We start from the raw sequence: 15,602 nt of genomic DNA, 5'->3' as shown, positions 1-15,602 counted from the left end.
TGCCCTTTTATTTACATATTTGACGCCCTGTGCAAGGTATTATTCATTCATAAAAGAGGCATCCTTTAATTCCCAACACAGAGGCTACAGCCAAATACAACCTCATCTTTGAGAAACAAGAAGCGCTGAAGGCTGCTCAAAGACCCTGATTACATTCTTGTATGAATGGAATCAGCCTGGATTTTATTCAAACTTGAGTGATTTAATGATTGAGCTCTCAGCTCATTAGGTAGCAGATCTGGGGCAAGCCTTAATTAAAGTCAACATGCAGATGGCAAATCCTGAGTGCTGACAAGATAGAAAACTCTAGTTCAACACAGCTCTCCCTCCAGTACTCAACATGCACTTCTCAAGGACATTTTAAATGGCTGGAGACAATGGTGAAGCACCCTACTCTATCTTCTTTCACTTCCATCTTGAAATAAGCAGTGTGTTCTTTGACTAACACGCTATTCAAGGAAGCAAACTAACTTTTTTCATACACAGTATGAAAAATGGATTCATGTTTGTAAAAAACTACTTTCAAATGTGCAGCAAATGATTTGATAAGCTGTCAGGATTTGTTATTGAATATTTTCTGTCTAAAATATTCACATAAGTTACATAAAAGCATATTTTCCTAAACAATAGTTGTAGTATTACCAGCTGGAATGGAGTATTGGGTGGGTGGCTTTTTTTTACCCAACACCTCTCCATGGGAACATAATTTATTATTTTTGTAGCATATATCTTCGGTTTTTCACTTTGTAGACGGTCGCTGTGCATTCAAGGCACAGCCCACTACACAAGTTTCAAAAACCTTCTCAGAGTTTGCATACTTATAAAAAATATATCATCCACTGTGCTCAATAACTGTAGAATCTCACCATGTCTCAAACCATGTGACCAAACGAGCCATAGCCTATTGTTGGCTCTCATTTCGTTTCATATCACGTTATACCATGAAAATATAATTATTATGAAATAACGCGATAATTTCACTTTATAACGTTGTAAGGTAAAGTATCATGATCTTGAAATAACTAGATAATATCACATGCATGTCCAGACGTGTGCATCACTTTTAAGTGTGCTCTGGAAACACTTCTGTTGTGTTGTGGTTTTTGCAGCTCTTTTTATATTAAATGTATACTTTTCACTATAGCTGTGATTTGAGCATAAACCACAGTCCATCCATCAGGTCTTTTTTACTTCTCATTATTCTAAACCATAGGGTATGTGATTTTGAAAACACTGACATAGGTTGGTGCTTCACAATCATAACACAACGTGACTTTACACGGGAATGTTTCAATCAAATCAAATTAATCAAATCAAATAAAAATGACTTTATTTATCCCCAAGGGGAAATTCAGTTAATCTGCTGGCTCTTCTGTAGATTATTGATGAGTTAGACAGCCTGATGGCTGTAGGAGCGAAGGATCTTTTGTATCTCTCTGCCCTGCAACAGAGAGAGAGGAGCCGTCCACTTCTGTTTTTTCTGTGCCTAACCTGCGGAAATCTATGATCATTTCCTTAGTCTTTGAGGTGTTCAGTTCTTATGACTCTAGTCACTGAAGGCTTTTATCAGATCCCTATATTCAGATTCCTGTCCATTCCTGATACACGCCACAATAGCAGTGTCGTCGGAGTACTTCTGGATGTGGCAGGACTCAGAGTTGTATTTGAAGTCCGCTGTGTACAGTGTGAACAGGAATGGAGCCAGAACAGTGCCTTGTGGAGCCCCTGTGCTGATCATTACAGTTTTTCACAACAGCTATGACCCGTTTGTCAGAACCTTAAAAACTTTTTCAAAACTGTTAACGCACATCACAAAATACAATAATACACTAACACAGTTGACCAAATCTACCAAAACACTGACACAAGTTGTCTTCCAACAGAAACATTTAGTCAGTCACAGCACCGTGTCATAAAAAACACTGACAACTGATGGAAGAACACAAACCGAATCACTTTGCATGTTTCTTATCTACTTTTTTTCCTTTTTCTTTTACAATCAACAGATTATTGTATTGATCACACATTTACAGTTTTTCACAACCGCTATGACTCGTTGTTCAATACTTTTACCGCTTTTTCAAAACTCTTACTCACACAGTTACCACAACATCAGCCTGTGTGGGCGATACAATTAACACAATTCTTCTTCTTTTGACACAAAATACACACATTTTACACGTTTAAAATTAGTTTTAACTCCTTTTACACACAAGCTCAATCAAGACCAAAACAGTAGATGTTAACTGGTGAATTTTCAATTGCTTTCACACAGTTTGTCAAAACAGGAAACCTCATGTTCAAAACTAATGGATAGAAGATTACATTGATCACAGCTTCTGCTCCTTTTTCTTTTTGTGTATTTGACAATACAGTAATGAATGATAGCAGATTTTTTTTGTTTACTGTAAATCCTGTCATTTACTGTATTCTTCTTTATAAACATTCTGCAAAGCTGCTCTGACACAGGTCGTTCACTTTTTGTACTGAGTGTTGTACAAAAAAGGGACAAAATTCATGGCCAACAAATGAAAAATGAAGAACATCATCACAAACATTATCTGGAGTCTTGCGCTATTTTGTCTATTTTTGAATCCTTTTCATGTCTTTGTAAGTCATTTTGTGTCTTTTTAGTCATTTTGTGTCTTTTTTTGGTCATTTTGTGTCTTTTTTAGTCCTTTACAGTTTTTCACAACCGCTATGACCCGTTTGTCAGAACCTTAAAAACTTTTTCAAAACTGTTAACGCACATCACACCTGATACACTCAATCCCCCAAACAGTTAATTTCATGGTCAAAATCACCCAGTGTAACTAAACACAGACACACACTTCCAAAATACAATAATACACTAACACAATTCACCAAATCTACCAAAACACTGACACACGTTGTCTTCCAACAGAAACATTTAGTCAGTCACAGCACCGTGTCATAAAAAACACTGACAACTGATGGAAGAACACAAACCGAATCACTTTGCATGTTTCTTATCTACTTTTTTTCCTTTTTCTTTTACAATCAACAGATTATTGTATTGATCATACATGTAAATTAACCCTCTGGAGTCTCCAAAAGCTCCAAAGCATGACTTCTTCATCATCCAGACTAGAAAACAAAGCAGCGTGGAGCCCTACTGTAAATTTACCTCTAAAGTTCTGGCTGTAAACTCCATGATGCCAGTTGACAAACTGTGGTCTTCCTGTCAGGTAATCTGTGATACATGAGATGAAGGAAAGATCCACTCCCATCTCTGTCAGCTTGTTTTTGAGTATGTTGGATTGGATGGTGTTGAATGCGCTTTGAAAATCAAAGAACATAATTCTCATATAAGCACCAGTTTCCTCCAGAGCAAGAGCAAGGGCACGGTGAAGCATGCAGAGAACAGCATCGTTCACTCCGATGTGTTGTTTGTATGCAAACTGCAGGGGGTCGAGTTTGTCTTTGACTTCAGCTCTCAGTAGGCGTAGAATCAGCCGCTCCAAGGTCTTCATGATGTGAGAAGTGAGGGCTACTGGTCTGTAGTCTTGGACACACACCATCTGGGCCAGCAGCCTTCCTAGAGCAAAGTCTTCCCAGTTCCAACCTCACCCTCATCTCTGTGACAGACAAGGGTGGAGGCTCAAGTGTAAGAGGGGGGGTGGACGCTGCTTTGGAGAAATTCACATGTTGAAGAACTGGTTGAGTTCATCAGCTCTTTCTACATCACCCACCACTGGCTCTCTTTTCTTGTTGTTGTAACCAGAGATGGTGTTGAATTCTCTCCACATTTCATGGATGTTGCTGTTCTGTAGATTTCTCTCCAGTTTCTTCTTGTATTCCACCTTTGCCATCTTTAATCTCTTCTTCAACTTATGTTGTACTTGTTTGAGCTGTGCTTAATCACCATCTCTAAAAGCTGCCTTCTTCTCATTGAGGATTGCCTTTAAATCACTAGTAATCCAAGGTTCGTTGTTGTGGAAACAGCGTAGAGTCCTTGTAGGTATGACTGTGTTTATTGTAATCAGTAAACCAGTCCATACTGTTCTCCTCTGTTTCCAGCAACAGAGTTACAGTTTTTCACAACCGCTATGACCCGTTGTTCAATACTTTTAATGCTTTTTCAAAACTCTTCACACAGTTACCACAACATCAGCCTGTGTGGGCGATACAATTAACACAGTTCTTCTCGTTTGACACAAAATACACACATTTTACACATTTAAAATTAGTTTTAACTCCTTTTACACACAAGCTCAACCAAGACCAAAACAGTAGATGTTAACTGGTGAATTTTCAATTGTTTTCACACAGTTTGTCAAAACAGAAAACCTCATGTTCAAAACTAATGAATTGAAGATTACATTGATCACAGCTTCTGCTCCTTTTTCTTTTTGTCTATTTGGCAATACAGTAATGAATGACAGCTGATTTTTTTTTTTACCTCTTTACTCTACTGTAAGTCATTTTAATTTGCAATACAGTAAAGTGTTTACTGCAAATCCTGTCATTCACTATCTTCTTCTTTCATACGTAAACATTCTGCAAAGCTGCTCTGACACGGCTCGTTCACTTTCTGTACTGAGTGTTGTACAAAAGAGGACCAAAATTCATGGTCAACAAATGAAAAATGAAGAACATCATCACAAACATTGTCTCTATGGAGGCTATTTTGTCCATTTTTGAATCATTTTCATGTCTTTTCATGTCTTTGTAAGTCATTTTGTGTCTTTTTTAGTCATTCAGTCCAACATAAAATGTGATTTTGAATCTTTTTTTACTTTCAAAACACTATCATGCTCAATAAAGAATTTTACAGTAAATGTTGCAAATGTGAACAAAGGTCGCAAATACAACATATACGTAAGAGGGTTCCATCCAGTTCTATCATTTTATACTAAATATATTTGAGCTTGTCTCCAGATTTACTTGGTATATCATCATCAAACTGAAACTGGCCTCATGGAGTTTACAGCCAGAACTTTAGAGGTAAATTTACAGTAGGGCTCCACGCTGCTTTGTTTTCTAGTCTGGATGATGAAGATTTGGAGACTCCAGAGGGTTAATTTACATGTATGATCAATACAATAATCTGTTGATTGTAAAAGAAAAAGGAAAAAAAGTAGATAAGAAACATGCAAAGTGATTCGGTTTGTGTTCTTCCATCAGTTGTCAGTGTTTTTTATGACACGGTGCTGTGACTGACTAAATGTTTCTGTTGGAAGACAACGTGTGTCAGTGTTTTGGTAGATTTGGTGAACTGTGTTAGTGTATTATTGTATTTTGGAAGTGTGTGTCTCTGTTTAGTTACACTGGGTGATTTTGACCATGAAATTAACTGTTTGGGGGATTGTGTGTATCAGGTGTGATGTGTGTTAACAGTTTTGAAAAAGTTTTTAAGGTTCTGACAAACGGGTCATAGCGGTTGTGAAAAACTGTAACAGTATATTAGAGCTATTTAAAAAAAAATCTCGGATGGATTTTGCTCCTACTTTACATTGAGCCACTGCAGTGACCGTGACAGTATTTTCAAAAAATCCCATGGACATTTTGACATCTTACAGTAGAGAAGCACGTGTATAAATAATAATAAAGGTCGTACTTTAAACCAAACACTCAAAATTGTGAAAGCTCTTTTTGCATCAGACAGACACTCTATGCTTGTTTTCTTTTTTTAGTTTGTTGTAGTTTAAGTACTGTCAAGTGATAATGTCTCTGTTTGTCAAATTATTGACACTGTTCCAAACACAGTGCTACAGGGACTACTGAGAAAGGATCTAACCAGTATTTGTGAATGCAAATATGGCTGACATCAAGTTTTGAGGGTTTCTTGGTTTCCAGGGTGCATAATTGCATAATTGCAGGCCAATTTGATTGCAATGAAATGTCAGGCTAATGTCTGAATTATTTGTCTCCTCCATCCCCTAGTCAGGTGAAAAAATCCAAAAAAGTTGCACCGTCTTATCCATAATTAATCATTTTAATGATCATGGATTCCAAATTGCCAAACAGCTTAACTCCTCCCCATCCTCCACTACTCTCCCATTAGGTAGATTACGTTAGATTAGTGGGTAAAACTGCAGTAAATGAGGGAGTTTTGAGCTAGGCTGCTTGGGTAATGAAGGGATACCTTTGGGATATATCATGCTTTAAATAAGGCAGTGTTGAATCGATATTGGAAATCAGCATAGTCCTTTCTTGCCTGCAGGTTGCAATTGTAAATGGCATATACTTTTTTTTTTACTAAAATAACTTTAATTTATTTGGCCCTCTAATTTAGGGCCAAATGACAAGCTGATGGAAAACCAATCAAGAAGGGCTTTGACATCATATGATAAGCCTCTGACCCGAACACATCTCCCTGATATGATTTATCTGCATGATCTACTTTATTTCACGTTTATTTTTTATCTCTCAGCTCTCCTACAATAATTAAAATGTCTCCCAAATAACGATTTGATACAAGCAATACACAAAATGAAGAGTTTGGACATACCCAGCACAGTGAGACGTGCTGGTTGGGATCTGATCGCTGCCTGGATGGCCTGACACTCAAAGAAAGCATCATCTTGAATCTCTGTTCTCTGGATCAAGAGGTGGTATTCTCCTTTACTGTGGTCGCCAACAATGTCATATCGTGGGTAACCTGCAATACAAAGGAAACACAATGAAACATCCGTCACATTTCTACATGCACAGGGTTTTTACAAATAAATCCATAAGTATCACAAGTATACCAAGCTTCACACTGATATTATTATTATTATTATTATTAATAATAAAAATAAAAATAATATTATTATTATAACCATTATTTAACCAGGAAAATCCCATTGAGATTAAGAACCTCTTTTTCAAGGGAGACCTGATCAAGATAGGCATTAGCAAATGCAAAACAGCTACAAGAAACACAAACCAAGGATAAACAAATAAAGCCAAAATTTACAAACATTCATTCATTCATTATCGTTAACTGCTTATCCACCCTCGGGTTGTGGGGGGCTGGAGCCTATCCCAGCTGACATTGGGTGAGAGGCGGGGTACACCCTGGACAAACTATGGTAGGGCAGACAATCACACTCTCATTCAAAGCTATGGGCAATTTAGAGTCACCGTGTGTTTTTGAACTGTGAGAGAAGGAGTACCCGGTGAGAACCCACGCTGACACTGCGAGAACATGCAAACTCCACACAGAAGAGCCGCAGGCAGGAGGCGAACCGGCGGCCCTCTTGCTGTGAGGTGAGAGTGCTAACCACTATTCCAAGGTATTTAATACTATTTGGGAGCCACTTAAATGAATTTGTTAGTGGAATAATTTTGCTTTTTTCCAAACCTTATATCCAGGAATAGCACCATATGCCTTCAGTAGAGTCTCTAATTTGGCAAGGGAGTTACCAGGGTCTGTTAAGTACAAAATGACCGCCATCAGCCAGCAGGTTAATTTCATGACTTGTCTGATCTAGTTGGAATATTTAATATTTAATATTAGGATCTTGTTTAATTGCTACGGCTAGGGGCTCAATGGCCAGGCCACAAAAAGTCCTGGAGATAAGGGACAGCCCTGTAGACTTGATCTACTCAAAGGAAATGCGTTTGAGATCTGTCCAGGAGTGGCTATTTTGGCCCATGGTTCATGATAAAGCGTTCTTACCCAATTAATAAACAGCTGGCCAATCCCAAACTTGGCCAAGACCTTAAACAAATACAGCCATTCCAGTCTATCAAAGGCCTTGTCTGTGTCTAAGGCTAAAGCTATACTTGGCTCAGCCCTAGACTTTGTTAAATTATTAGTCTTAAGTTTTGTTTACTTAAAATCTACTTGTTCAGTTTACTGAGGACTTTGTTGTATTTACTTAGTTTTGTGAAGTTATTCCAACTAAATTTTAAAATATGACCAGTGAAATAAACTTGTTATTAAATTTTATTTTATTTTAGTGAAGACTGAAATGTAATGGTTAAAGTAAACTTTCCATAAAAAAAAAAAAAAAAAAACAGAAACCACTACTTTCTGATATCAAAATATTTTCCATAAAATTAAGGGGTTATGTGTGTCACAAAAAAATAGGAACTCAATGTAACCATAATCAAATAAATTTGGATACACAAAAAACTATTTGCAATCATCAGACTTATTTCTTGACATCTGAAAAGGACTCTGCTCTACAAGACTTTTTAATGAGGGTTTAAACTTTAACCAATACCACACAAATTGGTAAAAACACTACATATATATGGAACAATGTCATCCGACTGTAACCATCAGTACTTTGCACTAGTTACTAGTTGCAAATATGTGAGAGTAACATTCAAAATTTACTTATTTTTGTATTTACTTAGTTTTGTGAAGTTATTCCAACTAAATTTTAAAATATGACCAGTGAAATAAACTTGTTATTAAATTTTATTTTATTTTAGTGAAGACTGAAATGTAATGGTTAAAGTAAACTTTCCATAAAAAAAAAAAAAAAAAAACAGAAACCACTACTTTCTGATATCAAAATATTTTCCATAAAATTAAGGGGTTATGTGTGTCACAAAAAAATAGGAACTCAATGTAACCATAATCAAATAAATTTGGATACACAAAAAACTATTTGCAATCATCAGACTTATTTCTTGACATCTGAAAAGGACTCTGCTCTACAAGACTTTTTAATGAGGGTTTAAACTTTAACCAATACCACACAAATTGGTAAAAACACTACATATATATGGAACAATGTCATCCGACTGTAACCATCAGTACTTTGCACTAGTTACTAGTTGCAAATATGTGAGAGTAACATTCAAAATTTACTTATTTTTGTATTTACTTAGTTTTGTGAAGTTATTCCAACTAAATTTTAAAATATGACCAGTGAAATAAACTTGTTATTAAATTTTATTTTATTTTAGTGAAGACTGAAATGTAATGGTTAAAGTAAACTTTCCATAAAAAAAAAAAAAAAAAAAACAGAAACCACTACTTTCTGATATCAAAATATTTTCCATAAAATTAAGGGGTTATGTGTGTCACAAAAAAATAGGAACTCAATGTAACCATAATCAAATAAATTTGGATACACAAAAAACTATTTGCAATCATCAGACTTATTTCTTGACATCTGAAAAGGACTCTGCTCTACAAGACTTTTTAATGAGGGTTTAAACTTTAACCAATACCACACAAATTGGTAAAACACTACATATATATGGAACAATGTCATCCGACTGTAACCATCAGTACTTTGCACTAGTTACTAGTTGCAAATATGTGAGAGTAACATTCAAAACCAGTGCCTATGTTTTAACATCCTTTGCTGTTATCTGTAGCTCTGTAGCCAGCAGCATTTTATCCACCTCCATTTTGGCTCTCTGACAAGAAACAGCCAGAGATCTCCCCTCCGTTTTGGTTCTCTTATAAGAACCATCTCTCCAAAGGTGCTTGGCGTTTAAGACACCTACAGACAAGATCTATGGCACCATAGGTGGAGCCAGCACCCCTTATCTTCTTTCTTGTTCTCCAAGACACCACCTTCAGATCAGGTGAAACACATGCCTACAGTTCATCCAGGGCTCCAAGCACAGCCACAAACTAAGGATTGAAGAGCACTTCAGAAAGAACTCTGACCCCCGACACATGTGGCAGGGAATCCAGGCCATAACTGACGACAAACCCACCAACACCACACCACCAACAGGCGACGCATCCTTCCTTGACGAACGAAAACTTGAGTGGAACCTGATCCAGAGGCTCAAAGGGGGGTTAACTGGCACACATAACACCAGAGGTAAATCCCACTAAGGAGCTAATGCGCGTGACACTGGTCTGTGTCCCCGCACACCTCTCAGAAAACGTTTCATCAGAGGGTGACTGAACGCCAATCTGTCACCAAACCCCTCATGACAAGATGAAATAACAGTGGCATAACTCTTAACCGTGCTATAAGCTAAATGGGGAAGAGGGCACACACCAAGGCTGAAAAGCTGCCCATTTAGCCATGTGTGACACTCTTGTAAAGGTGGCCCTCGCCCTCTGGATCGTGCGCACCACATCCTAACATAGACCAAGCCTCTCTAAGTGTTCCCGGGGCCAAGCCAAGACGCTGGCCAATTACCGGGTAACTCCTGATTGCTCCCCCCACCTGAGAGAGAGCATCTCCACCCAAGGAATTTCTCACAGGCTGTCTGGCAGCAGCTGCTGCAGGCATGGGAACCATGACGTGCCTGTTTGCATCAGAGCTATCAGGATTGCTCACAGTCGATCCTGCGATCGGTCCAGAAGCCGAGGGATCAGCGGGATGGGCGGAAATGCGTAAAAAAGCATTTTGAGCCATGTTCAACGTGCAAAAGCTTCCACCCCCAGTGGAGGATTGTCCCGTGAGCTAAGGGAAAACCAGAGAGCACACTGCGCGTTCTCGTGTGTAGCGAACAGATCCACCTGTGCCTCTCCGAACCTGTCCGAGATCTGAGTGAGGAGCTGCGCTGAGCGCAGTCCTCCCTGACGGTTTATGTAGGCTGCTGTGGCCTTGTTGTTGGTGCAGATCAACACATGCTGACTCTGCGGCAGCAAAATGCTTAAACACTTTCCATAAAGTAAGTAGTTACAGTGCATTTATGTGGGGAGACATGTGAGCTGGCCACCGTCCCCCAACAACCTGTGATAAACACGTCCCTCCCCACCCTGAGAGAGATGCGTCTGTGAACACTGAGATGTGTGACGGAACTCTTCCCAGGGGCATACCTGTTGACAGGATGTGAGGATTCCTCCAATAGGCTAAATATGAGCCTACGGAGGGGGGAATCATCACCATGCGACTTCTGAGGCACTGGGACGATGCCCAGACGAGCAAACCACCTTTGCAGCCATCTCATGTGAAGCAGACCCAGGGGAATCACTGTGGGTCCTGCTGACAACATGCCCAGCAGCTGCATGACAGAGAGGACCATCACAACATGTCACAGCAGGCAGAGCTGCTAATGCCTCCATTCTCTGCTGCGAAAGCCCCGCTCTCATGTCAGCTGCATTCAGCTCCAGTCCCAGATAAATGACATGCTGAGAGGGGAAAGGAGAACTCTTTTTCAAGTTTATTGTAAAGCCCAGGCTCAATAAATGTGACACCAGCTCGACTGTCTGGACTGCAATTTCTTTCCTGGAGCGAGCCAGCAACAGCAGGACATCCAGATAAAACAACACTCTCATCCCCATATTGCATAAAGGCTCCAGAGCTGTCTCCACACATCTGGAGAACATGCGTGTAGCCAGGGAATACAAGAATAGCAGGCAGTTGTACTGGTAATATATCCCCTGGAAAGAGAAACGCAGAAGTTTTCTGCATTTCAGGATGTTGGAGACGTGAAAATACGCGTCTTTCAGATCTATGGACGTGAACCAGTCTCCCTGGTGAACGCATTTCATGCGGGGGGATGCCCCGATGCAACCCAAAGGTGGCTCTGACTGAAGGGCTGAGCAGAAGCTTCTGGAGGCTGCACTACGCTTTGAAATGCAGTCTCATTCTCGCACAAGGGAGGAGAGGAGACGCCGAAAGTAGATGTAGGCACGTTCCTGCTGTCTACAAGAGACGTGAAAAACACGCTCTTGGGCTAATCATGACAAACATTGTCAGAAAAAGTATGTGCAGGGGGAAAATTCTGAGTGTGCAACTGAGGAGATGTGCTGCTTCCGTGGAAAGAGACCATGCGGCCTGTTAACTGAAAGGTTAGAGACCGCCGGCTCGCACATTGTGAGGGATGTGTGTGTTACAGTCGAGGCTGAGTCTTCCGATTAAGAAACAGACTGTGTGTTGTTAGGAAACCAGCCCTCTAAGGGGATGTGATTTTGTTTGAGCAAAAAACATTTGTTCACACAATTTACAGCACAAGCAACCAGTCAGTGGGCTTTAACAGCTGTAGACATACACTAACAATAATAAGTGTTTTCTCTGTTTAACAAACAGCTGCACATGAATAACAACCTGTATTCTTTTTCTTTGAAGATATTTTTTTGGGCATTTTACAGCTTTATTTATAGTAGATAGATATTCAGAGTGAAAGGGGGAGACAGAAGGGCTGCCTGATCTATTGCATTTTCATATCACAGTGAAGTTCATCATAACATTCTGCAGATGCAAGCTAATTTAGAAAGGGCAGTTTCAACAACAACAGCCAAGTCTGACTTGTGTACTTTTCAGATGTGTCCAAACTATGCAAAACACATCCAGAGCTGCAGGTCCTGAAAGGTCTCCAGTTAAGCATGCACGAAGAACTTCACTGATGCACTTCTTTGGTCCCCACACAACATGTTTTGAGAGCTTTAATACCTGCCTGTATGTGGGGAGTATCGCAGTGTAGTGTGCGCATGGCACTATAGGTACTGCTGTAGTGATGTCTTGTTCGTGAATGATACGTTCGAAAGAACAAAACCAATGGTAAATGGGGTGCACTTATATAGCTCTTTTATCCAAGGCGCTTTACACTACGCTCATTCACCCATTCATACTGGTGGCCGAGGCTACCAGGGCACACTGGTGCCACCTGCTACCATTGGAAATTCATTCACACACCGATGAACGTTGAATTGGGAGCAATTTGGGGTTCAGGATCTTGCTCAAGGATACTTCAACATGTAGCTGCCATGGTTGGGGATTGAACCACCAGCCTTCCGATTACTGGACGAACGCTCTACCAACTGGGCCACAGCCGCCCCAGGCTACTCAATCACTCCCTGAACAGCTTTGTCCTTTTCTCAACTTCAGATGAACTCCCATCCCGTCTAGTGTCTCTCTCTCTCTAGAACATAAGTGCTTGTTGAGTTGCGTGAACTTGAACAAACTGCCATTCCCTGTAGGCATGGCCATTCAGTGTTTCGGTTGTGTACTGAAGGTAATAGTAAAAAGTGCTCTCTGCTTGTGCTATGTTTACTCAAGGTACTAGTCCAGTGAACGGGTGCCTTGTGAGAGTCGCAGTTGCTCAAGCTTACCCCCTCCCTCCCTCTCTTATGTCTTGAAGTAGGAAGCTCTGCCAACTATTGTATTACATAATTTGGTGTTGTAAAAATATGATTGTTATAGCAACTTTCAGTTTGCAAACTGTTGCTTTATCCAACTAAATTCTCAGCTAATTGGCTTATTCACGAACAGCCATTCTCAGTTCACTTAGCAAGCAGAACTGAACGCTCTGCCGTGTTTCAGCTCAGTGAGTTCAGATACACAGTCATAGCTCCGGTTACGTACTGAATGATTCGGTGAGCAAATCTTTTGTACTTGTCTTTTTATTAAACTGATTCTAGTGATTCAGTACACTGAAAAGAACTGCTGTTCCCACCACTATACTGCTGATCCAAAGTCTTCTAATCTCTGCGTGGGCATGTGATAAATACATTTTTCAGGGAATGTTAGGACTGTCTTTCTGTCTTCCTCCATTCTGACATACAGGTAGACACTTTTCCTTTCAGAAACATCCACACAGAAGACACTCAGACAAGGAATGTCTTTGAACATTTGCTAATCTACTCAACGGATGGTTGGGGGTGGGGGAATGAAAGGCCAAATGCGCAAAGTAAATAACATTAATGCTTATTGATTCCACCTAAAATACAGCTATTTATTTTAAAGACCAAAAGTCAATGGCTAGCTAGGGCATTTTGGAAGTGCCTAACCAACTTCAGTCCATAACATTTATGAAAAATGTCATCTTAGGACATTTTTATGGCTCATATTAAGCTACGGTATGTGCAAACTTAATCAATCAAATTCATGGTGAATCTACATATGAGTCATGATGACTGGATAATAGTTGGTTAGATACTAATCTCACAGTGCTCCAAACTTGGTCCTATACTGGATGGTTTACTGCAAACCTTTGGTTTAGGCCCAAGTGAACACCAAGTTCACTGAAGCAGTAAACCATACAGTTTAGGCCCAAGTGAGAAAAAATCTATGTGAACATAGGCAAGATAAAATACCTGAAGTTGTTTACTTGTACACAAGAAAAATGGTTCATGTAAGATCTTAGGTTAAAGGTATTAAATGTAGAAATGTGTAACCCCAAGTCTATAACAGCATGCAGGGTGTGCAGGTTGTTCTCAGGTTATCAATTCAACCACATTGTCATGCACCTCCTGCATCTGATACTGACACACACGCGTCTGCATGCCAAGTGGCAGTATTTGACGATCAATAGGTTGTTACAAACAATCCTCAGAGCTGTCATTTGACTCTCAGGTAACCATGGTAGTGCAATCCTGTTTTGGGCAGCTGAGACAGCTAACAAGAATTCATTCTTTCCTCTCTTCCACCGATCTGGAGAAGGCTGTCCATGCTTTATCTGTTCAAGACTAGACTACTGTGATGCCCTGTACTCTGGGATCAGCAAGGGAAACATACGTAGACTACAACTAATACAAAATGCTGCTGCCAGGCTTTTAGCAGGAAAAAAGAGAAGTGACCACATCTCTCCAACCCTTGCTGCCCTCCACTGGCTGCCTGGGAGTTTAGACTTGATTTTAAGATTTTATGACTTGTTTTTAAAGCCCTGAATGGTCAGGCTCCTGCCTATATCCTTGACATGCTTTTACCCTACGAGCCTGAACGCTGCCTGAGATCCTGTGGCACAGCTTTGCTTCTGGTCCCGAGGTCCCGTCTCATTACAAACGGTGACCGGACCTTCTCTGTCCGTGCTCCACAGCTATGGAACTCCATGCCCAGCGATCTCAGGCAGGCAAGCTCAGTGGCTTATTTTAAATCTCTTCTAAAGACTCACTTTTATCGATTGGCCTTCTCTTAATTTCCTTTTATTGTCCTTGTATGATTTCCTTGTTGTGAATGGTGATTTACAATTTAAAAATGGTCCAAATGTCCAAATGTCATTTATCTTTGTGGTTATGTTTTGTTGTTGTCAGTTAATTGTATTTGATATGTTTCATTTCTGTTGTACAGTACCTTGTAACTAGTTTTTCAAAGGTGCTATATAAATAAACGTATTATTATTATTATTATTATTATTATTATTATTACTATCCCTGTGTGTTTGTATGTGTTCAATGTATCCCCTGCTCCCCATGTGTCTCCTGTGTGTACAGTGTTCTGTTGTGTGCTGATTGCTGTGTCTGTTTGACCCACAGAAACATACACATGCAGGAAGCTCATATTCACACTAAATATAATATTGCAGCTCCTTCCTGAAGTGTTGTGCTGAGTTGTGGGTGTCTATTTGTGATTTGAAACGTAACAGCCATGAAACAATCAGAAAATAACATTATATTTCTCTTTAAAATGGCTAATGCTGCTCCCTCTCTTCCTTCACTGTCTACCTCACTGCATGCACTGCAACAGTAATGTATGCATACATTAGTACCCTTTTTTCTAACCATACATTTGAACCGGATTGATGGCATTTTTTTTTTTTGTTAAATTCATCAGTGATAGCACGGCATCATATTTCTTTCTTTGATTCTTTCTTTTGTGTATTTGGATTTTGAGTCACATTTGTCTTTGTATTTAAATCTCATTCTGATGTAAAATTAACTGTATGAGTATGCTGTTTGCCTTTTTCAAATGTAGCAGTGTTGGAACTTGTCCTGGGCAGTAGGGGGCAGTAGAGGCACATTTGTAACCCATCCATCATTTCTTCTCATCACAGTTTGC

At 39.7% G+C, this 15,602-nt stretch overlaps 1 protein-coding gene across 1 annotated transcript in view; it reads right to left on the bottom strand.

Annotated features, from left to right (window-relative positions):
* LOC131986284 (kin of IRRE-like protein 3) overlaps window positions 1-15,602 on the bottom strand; it is a 249,033-nt gene that overhangs the window by 69,123 nt on the left and 164,308 nt on the right. Inside the window, exon 3 of the mRNA XM_059351163.1 lies at window positions 6,476-6,625. Coding sequence (XP_059207146.1) covers window positions 6,476-6,625 — 150 coding nt within the window. The remainder of the gene's footprint in view (window positions 1-6,475; window positions 6,626-15,602) is intronic.

Source organism: Centropristis striata, chromosome 15 (assembly GCF_030273125.1).
Source record: "Centropristis striata isolate RG_2023a ecotype Rhode Island chromosome 15, C.striata_1.0, whole genome shotgun sequence".
Lineage (NCBI taxonomy): Eukaryota > Metazoa > Chordata > Actinopteri > Perciformes > Serranidae > Centropristis > Centropristis striata.
This window is presented reverse-complemented; position numbering and strand designations above follow the sequence as displayed.